Consider the following 15,703-nt stretch of genomic DNA (forward strand, 5'->3'; position numbering starts at 1 on the left):
TTAAGAATGATTCACCTGATTTGTGGTACAATCTAGAGAGCTAACATCCAATGGAAAGCTACAGAATAGCCCTTTATTATGAGCTGAGATTCGTGAGGATTCAGATTTGGTCAAATGAGCCAAAACAAAACTGCAACATTTTCAACCAAAACTAAAAAAAAACTTCAATCTTGTTGAGCTGATGCAACTGCACTGCGGCATAGAAAACGTAGTAGAAACTTCATTTGACAAAATCAATTAGACCTGATTAAAATGCTTTGTTTTTTAATGTTTTTTTTAAAGAGTTCAAAATAAAAGTAGTTTTGGCTGAAAATCCTGCAGCTCATTACTTCAAACTAAAAGTCTTAAGCCTTTAAAACTGTTTAAGGCAGAAGCACTTAAAAAGCTACAAAAATAATAATTTAAAAAACAGAAGAGAGCACATCATCTGTGACAGTTGGGAGTAAATGTTTAGAAGTTTGCAGAGTTTATCTCATTCTGGGTGAACCTTTTTTATTTTACCTGCGACATGTAAAATAACTCAACTGGTTAAAAAATCCTTAACATGTAATGAGCTTGTTTTCTATCATTGATAGATATATAGAAAAAAAACCTGGTAAACAAAAGCTAAAGTAGGCTGTTTTTCTTCTTACATGTAAAATATACACCTTATGTCCACAGGGCTCCTCTGGGCTTCAAAAACAACATGGTACCTTTGTGCCTTTCATATGTCCTTTAAAAAATAGGATTCAAGATATGATCTCTATCGTACACAAACATCCTTCATTAATCATCCCTACGCTCGTTGATCGCTTGTTCTTTTTTCTCTATGATAAACGTACCGTATAAAAACAAAGAAAAGGTTTTATTCATGCACATTCTCCCTCACAGGCCCACAGACAGCCACGCCTCAGAGCCACAGATGAACTTTCCTTCCTGTGTTTGACATCAACATACAATCATGGTTAAAAACTAAGAACATCCATCTCCAGTTCTACAGCTGTGTGACTTCTTATTTGCCTCCATACAAATTCCTTCTGTTTTTTATAATATTTTTATTATTCAGAGAAAAAAATATTTTTCCAATCATAATTTCCTTAATTAAATGGGGAAAAAATAAATTTGTCTCCAAGAGAAAATGGATCTATCCTTTTTCTGATAAATGTTTTGGTTCAACCAGTTTTGGTTTATATATCCAGGCCTGAATATAGTAAAATTAAAGAAATTATTAGTCTGATTGTTGGACAATAGTCTGCAAAAAAGTGAAATCTAAGTCAGTCAACTTTCCTTAAAATAAGTGCATTTTTTTCCTGAAACGAGCAGGTAGGTAAAGTGAGACACTTTGCCAATTGAATGAGGTAATTTATATTACAAATAAGAAAAAACAAGCAAGCAGTCTCTTTTCAAGAGCGTAATATAAAATAATCATATTTTAAGGTTAAAAATACTCATTCATTGGCAGATCAATTTATTTGTCTACTCAAACTAAGGGTAAGTACACGTATTTTAAGACATTTTACTGACTTTTACATTTTTTCGCATTGAGTCTATGGAGCGTTGTCGCATATCTTTCTTCCTAGTGACCATTAGACTTTATAACCATCACTGCCCTAAAATATAGCAAGTTGTAAATTACTAAGAACTACAATATTTTTCCTTTTCTTTTTCTTTTGAAAACACAGAATTTCCTCTCACTGTTTGGCAATAACTCAGGGCTCTGCAACATGTGGCTCCAGAGCAGCAAGTGGCTCTTTGGAGCTTCTACAACGGCTCTTAATAGAGGCTGAAAAAGATAATGAACCAACTGGTTTGGAATAAACTATAACAAATACCATTCTGAATATTCTGAAGGAAAATATCCAACCATTTTAAGTACAGTTAGTTTTGCAGCCGGTCAATGATCCAATAAACAACAACAAAACCACTTCTAAACAGCATTGTTAAATTCTGTACTTAAATCTGAAGAAGAAGCTGAGGCATGATCTCAAAGAGGCCAAACTGAAATATTTCTGTAAAGAGCGCTGGTCCAATGTAGAGGATAGAACATCACAAACACCTGATGGCAGTTTTCACAGCTGGTCAGGTTAGTTTGGACAGTTTTTATACCTTAATATCTGAATTAATCAATTAAAAAACACTTTATGTATGCACTTTGGGCTTCAGACTATAATATTGAAATTGGTTTGAGATTCTGAAACACTGAAATGTGAGAATAGAGCAAAAACAGAAGGAATCTGTAAGGAGAAGAGAAGCTATAAACAGCACCTGCATAACTAATAAAATAAACAGCTAAATCTGTTTATAAAAGTACCGAGTCAGATAAACCAGTGCAGCTTTTGTAATACATGGGATTTACTTGTTAGGCATCTCCTGATGAGGCTGGGCTGACTGGATAAACTTAATTCTTAAACCATTACCAGTTTAAGCTCTAAGATGAAAAATCTGTGGGTTGCGAACAGAAAACTTCATGGGTTCATCACTGAAGCTCGTCCATCAATGGCTCTGGGCAAACCAGTGTTTCCTCAAAACGATCAACATTCACAAAGACACAACAAAGCACTGAGCTCCAAAACCTACAGAAGATCACACTACAATCAACTTAATTAAAACCCCGATGGTCCACTGGAAGGGGATTTGAACACACAAAAAAACAAGGAAAATAGTTTGAAAGAAATTACTCCCGAATCGTCCAAAAGACGAGGAGCTAACAGACACGGTGAGAGACGTGAGACTGGATGACGTGGTCCTGAAAAGAAGTACCAACTAAAAACAAATAACTACCATGCGTCTTTGGGCTCTGACAGTAAACTCAATAAAGTCAACATGTTGGCTATGAGGACAGCAACGTCAATAAAGGCATCCCTCGATCCTTTCGTCCAGGTCTGATGGAGTGTTGAAGAAGCTTTCTCTGTCAGGTGGTGAGGTGGGGGCTGTGGAAGCGTCGCCCCTCGTGGTCAACGGCAAAAGAGCCAGATTAAAGAAAGAAGCTGTCGCTGTGAGAGAAAAACACTCAGAAAGAATGACCACAGTCCTTCTGAGCGTCTCATACCCCGGCAGGCAGCTGTCACCACCTTCTGAGGAGTGTTCACAGACGTACAGGAGGGGGAAATTCAAAGCCAGCTAACGGTTGTTCTTTGCTGCCTCCTTCGCTGCCAGGATGAGAGGAGTCAGACTGGAAAGAGGCTTCGCCATCTTCAGAAACTGGTGCTGGAAGAGGATGGGGGAGAGGAACAGACATATTTATTCAAAGCACAGATTAAAAACTCCCAGTTACAGTTCATGTCCTCATGTTTTCTGTTTAGTGCAACAAATGAGAAAAAGTTGTTTTTAAATCACACTTTGAATCAGTGTTATCTAGTTAACCACTTTTACTGCTTTGTTTTGTTTTCAGATGGTAATTACCCTTATTTAACTTGGCTTGTTTTCCATTAGGCTGTGGCGATTAAATGAGCCCAAAACAAGCGGCCCGGATAATTAGGTAACTAGAGGCGTTCATGTAAATGTAGTTGTTAAAACAAGACAGCAAAACACAGTCCAATCTGTTTATTTTTAGAATGTCCTCACTTGATAATACTTTAAAAGTTCATTACTGATCTATAAGGTACGGACTAGTCTCATCCCATCTTAGGAGGTCAGTTGCTTTAAGTAACAATTTTCCCTAAAAACAACCAAAAATGTTTTTTTTCCTGTGAAGAACTTTGATTTATTTCATTTAAATTAAGGCCCTATTAATTGTTTTTTTTCCCCATGACTTGAAGTTAATATAACCAACAGTTTTTTTTATTCAGATAAAAGGTTAAAAGCCAAACAGACATGATTATTTTTCAACTCAGATGTTCTAAATCACAGGAAGGAGGACCCCAGTTTTCCCTTTTATTATTATTATCATTTACTTACTTAACAAGGTAAAGAAAATAATAGCTAAAGCTGTTAGTAAAAGAAAAACGATGAACCTCTCCCTCCGTCTGCACATTTTGTTATTGCTGATGAGAGAAAGCCAGCCCTGCTGTACCTGCAGGAGTTCTTTAGCAGAGCCCCGTTTCTCCACGTCCATCTCCAAACACCGGTTCAGGAAGTCTCTGAATATTGTTGACAGCTTCTCTGGGTTCTGCAGCTCTGGCGTCCCGTTAGTTGCTATGAGATACAGCGCCTAAATGAAGCAGAAACAAAAAAAACCCAAAACAACATTTTTTTATAGCATTAAAAAGGCAAAGAAAGGCTTTTAGTCATAACATAACCTAAATGTTTTACTGCCATCTAGTGGCTGATTTAATAAAGACTGAAATTGAATCTGAACATTTGACTTTGTTGTCGCTCCGCCTCATTGAGTCATCCAACAGGTGTATAATATTCTTGTCAGTGTTGGAATGCGATTTTACTTTTAATGAAATCCACTTCCTCATAATATTGTTAAGTTCTTCCTTGTTAAGCTATTTCAGTTCAATTTAATGCTGAAAACCCTTATTTTGTCTGCTAAAATTGATCACAAATGAAGAAACCCTTTCTTCATTTTTTTTCTGAAAAACTTAACATAAAAACTGTTAAACGTTCAAATCAACTTGATGCATTTAAAGTTAAATCTAAAGCTGCCGCTCTCACCCTGAGGGGATTCTCATTCAGATATGGCGGCTCCCCCTCCACCATCTCAATGGCCATGATGCCTAGGGACCAGATGTCCACTTTGGGTCCATAAGCCTTTCGGGTCACCACCTCTGGAGCCATCCAGTACGGCGTGCCGACCATGGTGCTGCGCTTACTCTGCTCCGGTGTGATCTGGGCGCAGAATCCAAAGTCGGCTGGAAGGAGGAGAGAGAGAAAGCACATTTGGAGATTAAAAGACCTCAATAAACTTTAACCACTTTCATCTTTTTTGGATGAGAGTCACTTTGGGCCAAATCACTTCATTTTCTTTTATCAGACTGTTACATTGGTATTTTTGATTGAATATTTGCGCCATTTTCATGATAGAGACACAAATAAAAAAGTAGTTTATTGAGAGCTGATAACTGAAAAATTGTTTAGCAGAAAAATGCTTTTAGACGTAAAGTAGATAGATTACTAATTCACTACAGGCACAAACTGGGACAGCTCCCATCAAGTCTGTGTTTTCTGAAAGGATGGAGGGTTAAAAGTAAACCCAGCACACATCTGAGCTGCCAAGAAAACAGACTAAACGTGTGAGATGTTTCACTCTACACCTCCTTTTCTTAATGAAAGGTTGCCATCATTTATGGGGGCAAAGGCAGCCAAGAGAAGGGCCATGAAGCATCCATGATGGGAAGAAAAAAAAAAAAAAAAGAGAAATCGCACACCTTTCTTAACCTATTTTTCCACAGTTCTCATTCCAAGTGAAATAAATTTTCTGATTTTCTCAGAGCATGGAGGAAGCATTTCGTGAGAAAGGCAAAAGAAACAGGAAACAAAGTAAGACTGACTGAGTTTGACGGAGCCGTCCATGCCCAGCAGAATGTTGTCGCTCTTGATGTCTCGATGGATGACCTGGTTCGAGTGGAGAAACTCTAAGGCCTGAAGACACTGAACAAAAACAATGGAGCTTGAATACAGTTATCAAAGATACATCACAACAAATTAACAAGAATAATACTGCCGGTGTAAAAACATACCTCATGCTAAAGCAGTTAGAATATTACATGAAGAAGTTGCATTCTGATGGCTGCAGCCCATTTAGACAAAGTTCTGGCTTTGTGAACATTATAAATAAAAGTACCTCTAAAGCTCCTCTAGTTAAGCCCGATGTTTGTTACTTTTGGCAGCCAGAATGTCGGCCATTAAAAGCTTTATCTGGTTTACAGATGTTATTCTGATGGGAAAGTAATTAACCCTGTATCCTGTCTATCAGACTATTTATACAAAATTAAATACTGTAATTTGTAAACTTTCTTTAGGTCAAGTGTTTTCAACTTTTTAGCATGAAATGATAAATAAAATCATGTTGTTTGCCAATTAAAACAAAATAAGTCCTTTCACTCTTTCCACAGTAAACGTTGAATAGAAATAATGAAAAACTCCAAAAAAGGTTCACTATAGTGAAGTGGAAATGTGTTTGTTTTCTCATTTAAAGTGTGGGGTTTCTGTTGGGTTTTATTTTTTCTAAGCATGTGCTTTGGGAGTTTTCTTATTTCAATGAAACATATCACATACATTTTCTTGATGAGAACAATTTTTTGACAAATAAAGCCCTAAAAATGGTTTAACCTGTTTCTTACCTCTCTGCACACAGCAGCAATCTGAGCTTCATCCATACAGGTTTCCGTGACGACGTCGGTCAGAGAACCTCCAGCCAGGTACTCCATCACCACCCAGAGCTCGTCTCCAACCAGATAACTAGACCAGGCAACAGGTACAAGTATTTAGATTATTTACACAATCAGTGTTTACAACTATGGGCAAAAAATAGAAAAATCTAGATAAAAAAAATGAAAAAAAATTTTTTGTTTTAAAACAACGATAAATAAACTAACAACATGTTAACCAAACTTATAAGATTAAAACCAATGTAGGAAAAACTATAACATAATAATAATAATAAAAACATAATTTTTTTTTTTTTTTGCAAATAAAAACAAGTTGTCCTGCTAATGCTAACCATTAGCTCTGGAAGAAAAAAAAAATCATCTTAATATATTAGTATACTTATTTTTATAATTTTTATTTTTTTTTTGTGCACCTGTGAACATCTGTTTGCCGTACCAGTTTAAACCAATCAGAAACCAGTGACCCATGGGCAACAGAGTGCTCATAAAATGGGAGCCAACACACATTACATGTTCCTGAATGATGTAACAGTCCAGAAAAAAAACACATTAAACACACAGCCAGTATATCAGTAACAGCAAAATGGTGTTTCCATGGAGATGACAGCGCTGGCACCAGCCTCCTTGATACCTCCGCATCAGATGAGTTACCGTGGTAACCAGACATACCACAGACGCTGGGTTTCTATGAACTGAATGCACCCGTCAAAGTCTGACCAAAACCAGCTCTTTGGATGTTTTGCTTTAACTGACAGACCTGAAAACTCCCAGAGCAGCTCTTGTGTTCGGATCACTAACTTCATTACATAGTTTAGCGATTTTTGAACACTAACAATCTGGAGGGCTCAAAATAATCGATTAAATCTCTACTTTTTAAATTAAACACAAAAAAGGTTAACTTTAAAAAGGAAAAGATAAACTAACGTAGATCTGTTCTTAAAATAGAATGTTTGTAATAAATGCTTTAAATTCAAAGCTGAACAACAAGATGACACTAAAGTTATATTATGAGGAAATCTTATAAAACGAAAGAATAGCACTAAAAAGACAGAAAGTAATTCAGTCCCATGAGTGTGCAAAAGTTTAATACCCATATGATAATACTATTAACAACACATCTTAGTAAATCCCAGTTGTTATCACTCATCATCCTGTGTGAGGCTGCAGTTGTTTAGCTGCAATATTTAAGTGTCACGCATTCACTCTCTGTATGTCCATAATATACCTGAAGCTACAGCTTAACAGATCCTAAAGATAACAGAGAACATGCTGGGATATCCTGAAGGTGGTTTGATAAAACACTTAACAACAATATAACATCTGAATCTATGTCTCAAAATATTCACATTATTAGAAAGTTCCAATAAACTGTAAATACTTTTGTTTAACTAAAAATTCCTTTATATTTGTAAAAAGACTTTTCTCAGTCCAAAAGCTTTCCCCACCACCTCCTTCCTCTCGTTCCAGTGATTTATCTTCTCCAAGGACTAGAAGTTTGCTGTGAGAGCTAACCTGTCCAGGTAGTTGACAATGTTTGGGTTTTTGTTTTCCCTCATCACCAGAATCTCGTTGATGATCAGCTCTTTTTTCGGCTGCTGCTGCAAGTTCATCTGTTTGATGGCAACCTGAGGGGAAAGACCGCAATGAAGTAAAGGATGACATGAACAGGATGCATACATCTACAGGGAGTAAAGAGTTTACAATCTGAGAGTAGACGTAATGAGTGTGAGTTTGACAGAAGGAATCAGCTGTATAATGTAATCAGCTGGGTTGTTTTGCTTCAAATAAAGGCTTAAGAAAGGTTAAATAAATGTCTGTTGCACATATCTTATGAATATTTCAATTAGGCTTTGGTTCGAAATTTCATTTAAACTTACTTTAGTTACTGAATTGATATTTCAGAGACATATTTTAAAACAAATATTCAAATCAGAAATGACTATGTTTGCAGGAGTTAGACACTCCTTATTTCTTTGGTTTTATAGAAGTTTCAAGCTTATAATTAGTAGGATGTAGTTTTTCCCAGTTTTGTGGCAAATGTTTTATAGATTAACATTAAAATATAACAAGTTTAACGTCTCATCAGTTTTTGAAGAACCAACCTCCTGTCCTGTAGCGATGTCGATAGCTGTGTACACCGTGCCAGAAGCTCTAAGAAAAAGCAAGAAAGTCCAGTTAGACAAGTTTGAGCAGGTGGTAGGCTGAAATTATACTATTTAAAGAAAACATTTTTGTTGGTTTTATATCTTTTTAGAACATATATATACTTCAACATGTATACAATACAACAACAACTCCTCAAGGATACTGTTAGAGTGGCTAAGTTTAGGAAACAAAAATAAAACACATTTAAAATGCCATATACTGTACATAAAAAAAGAGAAATTTAAATGCTTTAAATAAAATCCTATATAAAGCTCATAAATCAACTACTTGGAAAGATAAACTGATCTAAATCATCATGAAATGTTGGGTGTTTTGCTTCACAATAAACACTTCATGTGGCTCCAGGTTTAACTAAAAGACGACTTGGTCACAAGCCTCTATATTTTCCTCCAAATGCTTTCTGCAAAATGTTTACAGAGAAAAAAGTAGTAAGTAAAGGCTGACTAATAAACAACCCTTGATTATAGTTTACTTAAAAACAACAATTTAAGTTAAAAAAAGGCCTGTAATAAACAAAACTGGGAGGAAATGGGTATAAATAAAATGCATCATACATCACATGTACAGGATGTTTTATCATGAGGCAACTTGGAACCCAGGACTTTCCAGAACTTACCTTCAATAACTATTATACTACAATTCTCCACTGTATTTTAAGAATAACTTAAGGGTTACTTTGGGGGAGGGAATTACTGATTTAACTTTTAATTTGGGAATTTCCAGAATTTACAATAAACTTTACTGCAAGTTAGGGCTAGTTTATATGGACAAAAAAATTATGTTTCAATATTTTTAACTGAATGAAAATATCTGAAATTCTTCAACATGTTTGTCTTTTCATAAAATAATCAAAAAAAAAAGGCCGCTGTGAATAAAAGCTCTGCCCCAAATGTCAGGCCTGTACCTTCTTCAACAAAGAGATAAACATTAGATCATCAATGAAAATATGCCAATAGAATTCATAAAAGTGTGATTATATTGCAATGTAGACCATCTGATATAGACTTATCTTTTATCTCTTTTGAAAAAAAAAAAAAAAAGATATTTTCAAAATCACAATATATTGCCCAACCTTAATCTAAGTCAATAAATACTTATAAGAACTTATATTTCATGCACTGGAGTGTGTCACAAATTGACTCGTTCCCCCAGCCTTTCCTGGAGCAGTCCAATGGGCTCTAGTATAATGGAGTTACTTTTGACTTAAAAGTTAACTTTTTGTTTTACAGGTCAACTAGAGTGCATGATAGGGAAATCTGGAACAATGTACTTACTAGAACTTAAGTCTTACAGGCCTAATTTTATGAACTTACAAGTAAAAAACATCAACAACTAAGTCCTTTAAATGACTGGGGTGTATCATGTATTGATTTTGATGTAAATACTTTGTGGAACTTATAATGTTACACATTACTTTCCATAAATTTGAAGGTTAATCCTATGGGATACAATGACTAGAAGTGTGTTATCTTAAAACTCTTACAGCTTGTTTTCAGGGGCCTTTTCATTTTCTTTCAATGCTGTGAAATTAACCTTTAATTTTGGGAATTTTATTAAAATTTCTTAAAATAACCTGTAATCCCTGCAAACTACTAATGACATCAACACAACCCTGTACCTTAAAGTTTCTTGTAAAGGAAAATAGCTGAAAAATAGATGGAAAATTTCTGGAAAAATCCTGGAAAGTTTTTTTTTTATTTATATTTTTAGTTTTGGAGATTTAAAAAAATGGTATGAAAAGTGTACACTGTAATATGTGTCACTACCAGATTTTAGACTTTTTACATTATAATTAAAAAAGCACTCACCCCTGTCCTATCTTTTCAAATCGTGTATATTTCTTCTTGGGGTCTCCAACGCTAACAATTGTCCCTGAGGAGAATAAAAAAGAGAAAGAACAGAACAAATTTATTTATTGACCAAGAAAACAAAGCAGCAAAAAGTCTTCCAAAACAACATTTATAATCATTTCATTGGTAGAAAAGTGAGTTTCTATCCATTTTTATTCTTCTCTACATCTTCTCTGTCAAACTTAGTAAACTTAATGCAGCGTGCAAAACAAGTTAAAAACCAAGGAACACAAAATCTGAAACCAAAGGTAACTTAAAGGAAACTAATTTAATTTCCTAGGAGAAAAGTCTCAACACAGAATCACTGAATAGTCAGCTGTTAATTGTGATAAATGGCCAAAGGAAAAGAATTAGAGGATTAATTTAGGGGGAAAAAGCAACCACAGGAGATTGAGAGAAAGAACAATTAATCAGACAGAAGGATTGCACAGAGGAGTCAGCTGAAAGTGGATATCAGGTCTGTCAATAAGAGGCAGACAGACAAGCAGTGTCCTGCTCTTACCAGCAGAGGGAGACCTGAGCACATCTGAACAGGCATGGTGAAAATATACAGTTTTATCCATACAGTATATATACACACCAAAACATCTCATCATCAAGGGAGTAAAGACTTATTGCCTAATGTGTGGAAGTTTTAGTAACTGATTTGGAGCTATGACGGACAAGAAGAAAGAACTGCCATTTTCAGGCTACTTGTTAAAATGAGCTGCAGATTGCTGTGAGGAGACATTTCAGCTAAAACAAAGTGCTGCAGCTTATTAACGAGTTGGTGAAACTCGCTCAGCAGGAAACAATGAGGACAGCTATTTTAAAAATCATTTGTCAGATTCCTAAGAGCCAAACAATCTCCTGCTGCTGGGAAACCCCGTTCAGTAACGGGCCTGAAGCGCCATGTTGAAAGGGATGGATACAATGCTGTTATATAACCCATGGCAACTTTCCCCTTAGATTTTCTTTCTTTGTCGCTGTTAAATATAACCTTAACTCCATTAAGACCTATATACACTTTGTAATTAATTATTTTAATTTCTAAGAGGGGGAAAAAAATAACTAAAGCATTCTCCTTCAGGGTTTATTGAGTAGAGTTTATGGTTCCATCAATTACAGCAAGTTGTCTAAGTGCTAAAGTAGCAAAGCAGCCAAATATAATCAAAGTTCATTTGATTATATTTGCAATATTCTTTTTCTGAAATGCTCTGTTATTGGTCGAATTTAGAAATGCCAGTTGCTAATGAGTGGGTTCTGTATCGCTCCACGTTTTCTTCATTTCTGCATAGTTCGATGGAGTCTAAAAGACATATGGGAACGACTTTGTGTCAGATATCTACCTGTATTACTTTATCTGGGGGTTATTTATTGCCATGTGAGATCTTTTAGCCACCTACATGTTGTCAGAGGTATTGTTTAAGTGTATTCTTGATTCTTCAGGTTAGGTGGAAGAACCTCTTCTGTCCTAAACATCTGGTTAATCACAGTTAATCCATGAGTTGGCTTGAAATATAAGTACTCACTTGCTTAGGTCTGGTAGATTGGTCAGCATTCCCCCCCTCATAGGTGAAATCATCTTTTCAAACCGCATTTATACTTTGTTTTATCTGTTTGGTACTAATGCTTGTTTGAAGATCTTTAATATTAAAAGTCCCATATTATGCAAAATTCACATAATAGACATTTTGTAATGCTCATGTGTCCTGAAGCTGCTGTATGCAATTCACAAATGAAATAAACCCTGAACCTCTCTCACTACAGTTTTCCACCTCTTATCTAATGTGTGCTCAAAATGCTCTGTTTGAAAAGCATTCCCTTTATGATGTCATAAGGGGAAATAAAAATGTCCAGAGCAGTCTGCAGCAGCCCATCGGTGAAGGTAGGGCCTTCATTTAATGTGTTATTCCACGCTCCAAGTGGCCGTCTCTACAAACTAACTGGTTGTCATGGTTGCTTGTTGTGAGGGCGCAGGAAAGGGCATAAAAAGCTAAAACAGCTCATCCAGAGGAGGGCTGAATAAGGAGATTTTTGGTAAATGCGGTCTGCCTAATCTTAGAAGAATTTCCCTGCACAAATGGCAGAATAATGCCGTGGAGGGCTCTTTGTAAATTATTATTATTTTTTTTTCCAAATGCAGCACAATATGAGACGTTTAAGGTGTGGAGAAAAAAAATGAAAAAAAATATTTAAAAAAAATGAAAGACCTGTAAGGGGTCACACTAATATTTTAAGGTCCAGTGAAATCCACAGGTTCTTGGTAAATTTTTGGCTCATTGTAAGCCATAAATATCAAAGTTCATATGAAATTTAATGCAGACATGTATGCAACCAGGATTTAAATAAAGCACCAAAATATCTGCAAAAGCGATGGATGGCTTGATGGATGGGAATTGAAGAATTTTAAAAAATTTTCCTTTTCCAGAATTTTCTTGAAATAAGTAGGAAAGAACTTCAACAGAGTTCTGCACGGACAATCTGGACTTCTGCAGTATTTTTCTTCTAAACAATGTTTCCTCATCCTCCATCTCTCACTTCACACCTCTTAATGCTGTTTCCTCCACTGATTTAAATTTAGAGGTGTTAGGCATGTGGTGTGTAAACATTGGATTAACTAGAAACTGTTAAAATGCTGTCAAATAAAATCTTGTTTATGTATTTCTAGAAAAATAATTTACTTTTATGTTAATAAAGAAAAAAGCTGGAATTGGATTTTCAGTATAAAGTAACTTTAACCTGAAGTAATATGAGGAATGTACAGAGTCTAAGGTGAGCAAACATAAACAAAAATTATAAAGTTTGCTTTTCTTTAGCAGGTAATACATTTTATCCCAGATACAAATATATTTTTATGCTTTTTAAATAACTTGCAAAAGTCATCACCAGCTTGTGTTGACCCTTAAAATAAGCAAATCCATTCTTAGAAAGAAACAAAACGCTAACACCCTGTCAAGAGACTAAAATAAGCAGGTGGAGCCTCTGCTCTCATTCTGCAGCAGGTATAAATAGTTTCATCCTTTGGTCTGTATCTGTACTCTGCAGCAGGGTAAAAATCAGAACGCTAAAGATCAGCCCCTGTCCACCCATGAGTGCACAGGGTGTGCTGCTGTCAGACTTACGTAGTTTTTCCAGGATCTCCTCATCAGACATCTTCTTCTTCTTACTTTTATCTTGCGTGCGAGGCAGAGATGGGCCGGGGGCGGGGCTTGCACTGGGGGGGCTGCTGGGAGCCGCCTCTGCAGGTGGGGAGGGGGTGACGGCAGCTGTGGCTGCGGTTGTTGGTGGGATGATGGGGGAGGTGGCTGCATCTTTGGTTGAAGGAGGAGGGAGGGGCTCGATCACCGATCGGGTGTATATCTAATGAAACAGAGGTTCAACTGGGTGAATTAACACAATTAAACAAAATCATGCTGTAAAATACCTGTAGTCTTAATTGCAGAAGAGTTTACACAGCTGTGGAATATTGTTATGCATTCTGAATATTACATAAACACAAAGTTTACCAATGATAAAAAAAAAAAAAAAGATAATGGAAATTTAGAGCAAGGTCAATATTTCATTTGTTTAACAATGAAATTAAGTAATGATGTTTCTATCTTTAATTTTTTTAAAAACTTTGATAAACAAATTCTACAATAATCTCTAAATAACTTAAAAACACATCAGAAGTAAATTCTAAAACATTTAATTAGGTCATTAACCCAGATGATTAAAAAACATCCTGTGAAGAAAGTTTAGAATAAATTGTAGTTGTGAGATATTTTAGTCTTTCAGATCAACAAGCATAAAAAGTCAGCCAATAATAGGAGTGTAGTGTGTGTGCTGGTCTGAGCATGTTTGTGATGCTGGGAGTCGTTGCATTAAAGTCATCGCCGTGGTAACACTAACAGAGGCAGCCTCTCCACCGCCACCCGGTCTGAGAAAGGAGCAACAAAGGATGTTTGTGTCTATTACAGATTTATGCCTGTAAGAAAGTTTTTCATTCTGATACTAACGTGATTAATTGTAAAATCTGTATTTTTATATGATTTTTTTTTTTCTTTTTTAGAACCAAGACATTTATCTCAACTCGACTTTCATCAGATAATTCTTCTAATTAAAACACAACCCAGCTGAGAGTATTTTTCTTTTCTCTGTTCTGTAACCAAAGGATCTGCGAAGTTAAAAAATAGAAATCTAGCTCTAGAACGGACAGCTGGGATTTTTCCAAGCCAAAATCACACCTCTGATTGCACTAATTTGTTTGCAGTTTGTAGATTTTACAAGGTCAAAAAAATCACACACACTGAACCTTCTGTTAATTATCTGTCATCTGAGGCATTTTCTTGACATTTTCACATTTAATTAATTGTATAAAAATATTTATATTTCAATAAAATATTTAGATTTCATTTATATATATTAAATCCAGTCTGTTGCAGCTCACTTTGATTTGCTCAATTTACTGAATGTGGATTTGAGGACTGGAACGAACTACTAACTATCATGGAAATAAAAGGGTAAAATCTCAACTTAGATAAACTCTAAATTATTGGAAAAAACAAGCCTAGAATCACTATAGGTTCTCCAAACAACAAACCCTTAGCTTCCCCTCTAACAGATCTAGAAACTGAACATTTGTCATCTCATCTGGAACAAATAGAGTCACTTTTCTTAGTCAGAGCAAAAACTGACCCGGACACGACACAAAACCTGCTTCTGATTTCCTACCTTTTCCTCTACCGATCTGAAATGAATCACAGCTGCGCCATTAAAATTCATGAGATATGTTTTCAAAAACAGGGAACTTTGGCTGTAAATATTGTTATTGAACTAAAGTGAAAAAGATGTTGGAGACATTTTTAAAGAAAAATGAAAACTTTAAAGTTGCCAGGTAGCTTTAAGTTATAAAAAATAATATCTAATGTGCCATTTTATTTGGTCGCAGTTATGTTTGCTTAACACAAACAGATCTGTGCTTCACCTTTCCCTCAATCTGAGAAGAATTAGAAAGGATCATTTTCTAACTTTGTCTTTTGAAAGGGCTGCCTGGTGTGGCTGGTTGGAGCATGAGGTCGCTAATGAATGTCAACAGAGGAAGAGGCTTGTGGGTCCAAACGAATGCCCAAACGCACCAGCAGGGCATTCTGCTGTCTGGACCTGCTCTAATGGACAGTTTGAATTGTCTTAGGGGGACGAAATAAAAACCCAAAACCAGAAAAGTTGGCATGTTATGTAAATCAAAAATAAAAACAGAATACAATGACTTGCAAATCTTTTTCAACCCATATTCAGCTGAATACAATGCAAAGACAATATATTTAAAGTCCGAACTGAGAAACCTCATTTTGTTTGCAAATAACCATTAACTCAGAATTTAATGGCAGCAAAACATTGCAAAAAAGTTGCCACAGGGGCCTTTTTAACACTGTGTTACATCGCCTTTCCTTTTAACAACACTCAGTAAAG

The 15,703-nt window shown here is 35.7% G+C and overlaps 1 protein-coding gene across 3 annotated transcripts in view; it reads right to left on the bottom strand.

Annotated features, from left to right (window-relative positions):
- Positions 1 to 739: 739 nt before the first annotated feature.
- Positions 740 to 15,703, bottom strand: part of pak1 (p21 protein (Cdc42/Rac)-activated kinase 1) — a 70,600-nt gene continuing 55,636 nt past the window's right edge. For all 3 annotated transcript variants that reach the window (XM_015385683.1, XM_015385682.1, XM_015385684.1), the window contains 9 exons: positions 13,375 to 13,612; positions 10,229 to 10,292; positions 8,357 to 8,405; positions 7,767 to 7,879; positions 6,207 to 6,324; positions 5,415 to 5,514; positions 4,579 to 4,775; positions 3,992 to 4,129; positions 740 to 3,186 (listed from right to left, as the gene is read on the bottom strand). In XM_015385683.1, the coding sequence (XP_015241169.1) occupies positions 3,100 to 3,186; positions 3,992 to 4,129; positions 4,579 to 4,775; positions 5,415 to 5,514; positions 6,207 to 6,324; positions 7,767 to 7,879; positions 8,357 to 8,405; positions 10,229 to 10,292; positions 13,375 to 13,612 (1,104 nt within the window). In that variant the 3' untranslated portion in view covers positions 740 to 3,099. The remainder of the gene's footprint in view (positions 3,187 to 3,991; positions 4,130 to 4,578; positions 4,776 to 5,414; positions 5,515 to 6,206; positions 6,325 to 7,766; positions 7,880 to 8,356; positions 8,406 to 10,228; positions 10,293 to 13,374; positions 13,613 to 15,703) is intronic.

Source organism: Cyprinodon variegatus, unplaced genomic scaffold, assembly GCF_000732505.1.
Source record: "Cyprinodon variegatus isolate N-32 unplaced genomic scaffold, C_variegatus-1.0 Scaffold345, whole genome shotgun sequence".
NCBI lineage: Eukaryota > Metazoa > Chordata > Actinopteri > Cyprinodontiformes > Cyprinodontidae > Cyprinodon > Cyprinodon variegatus.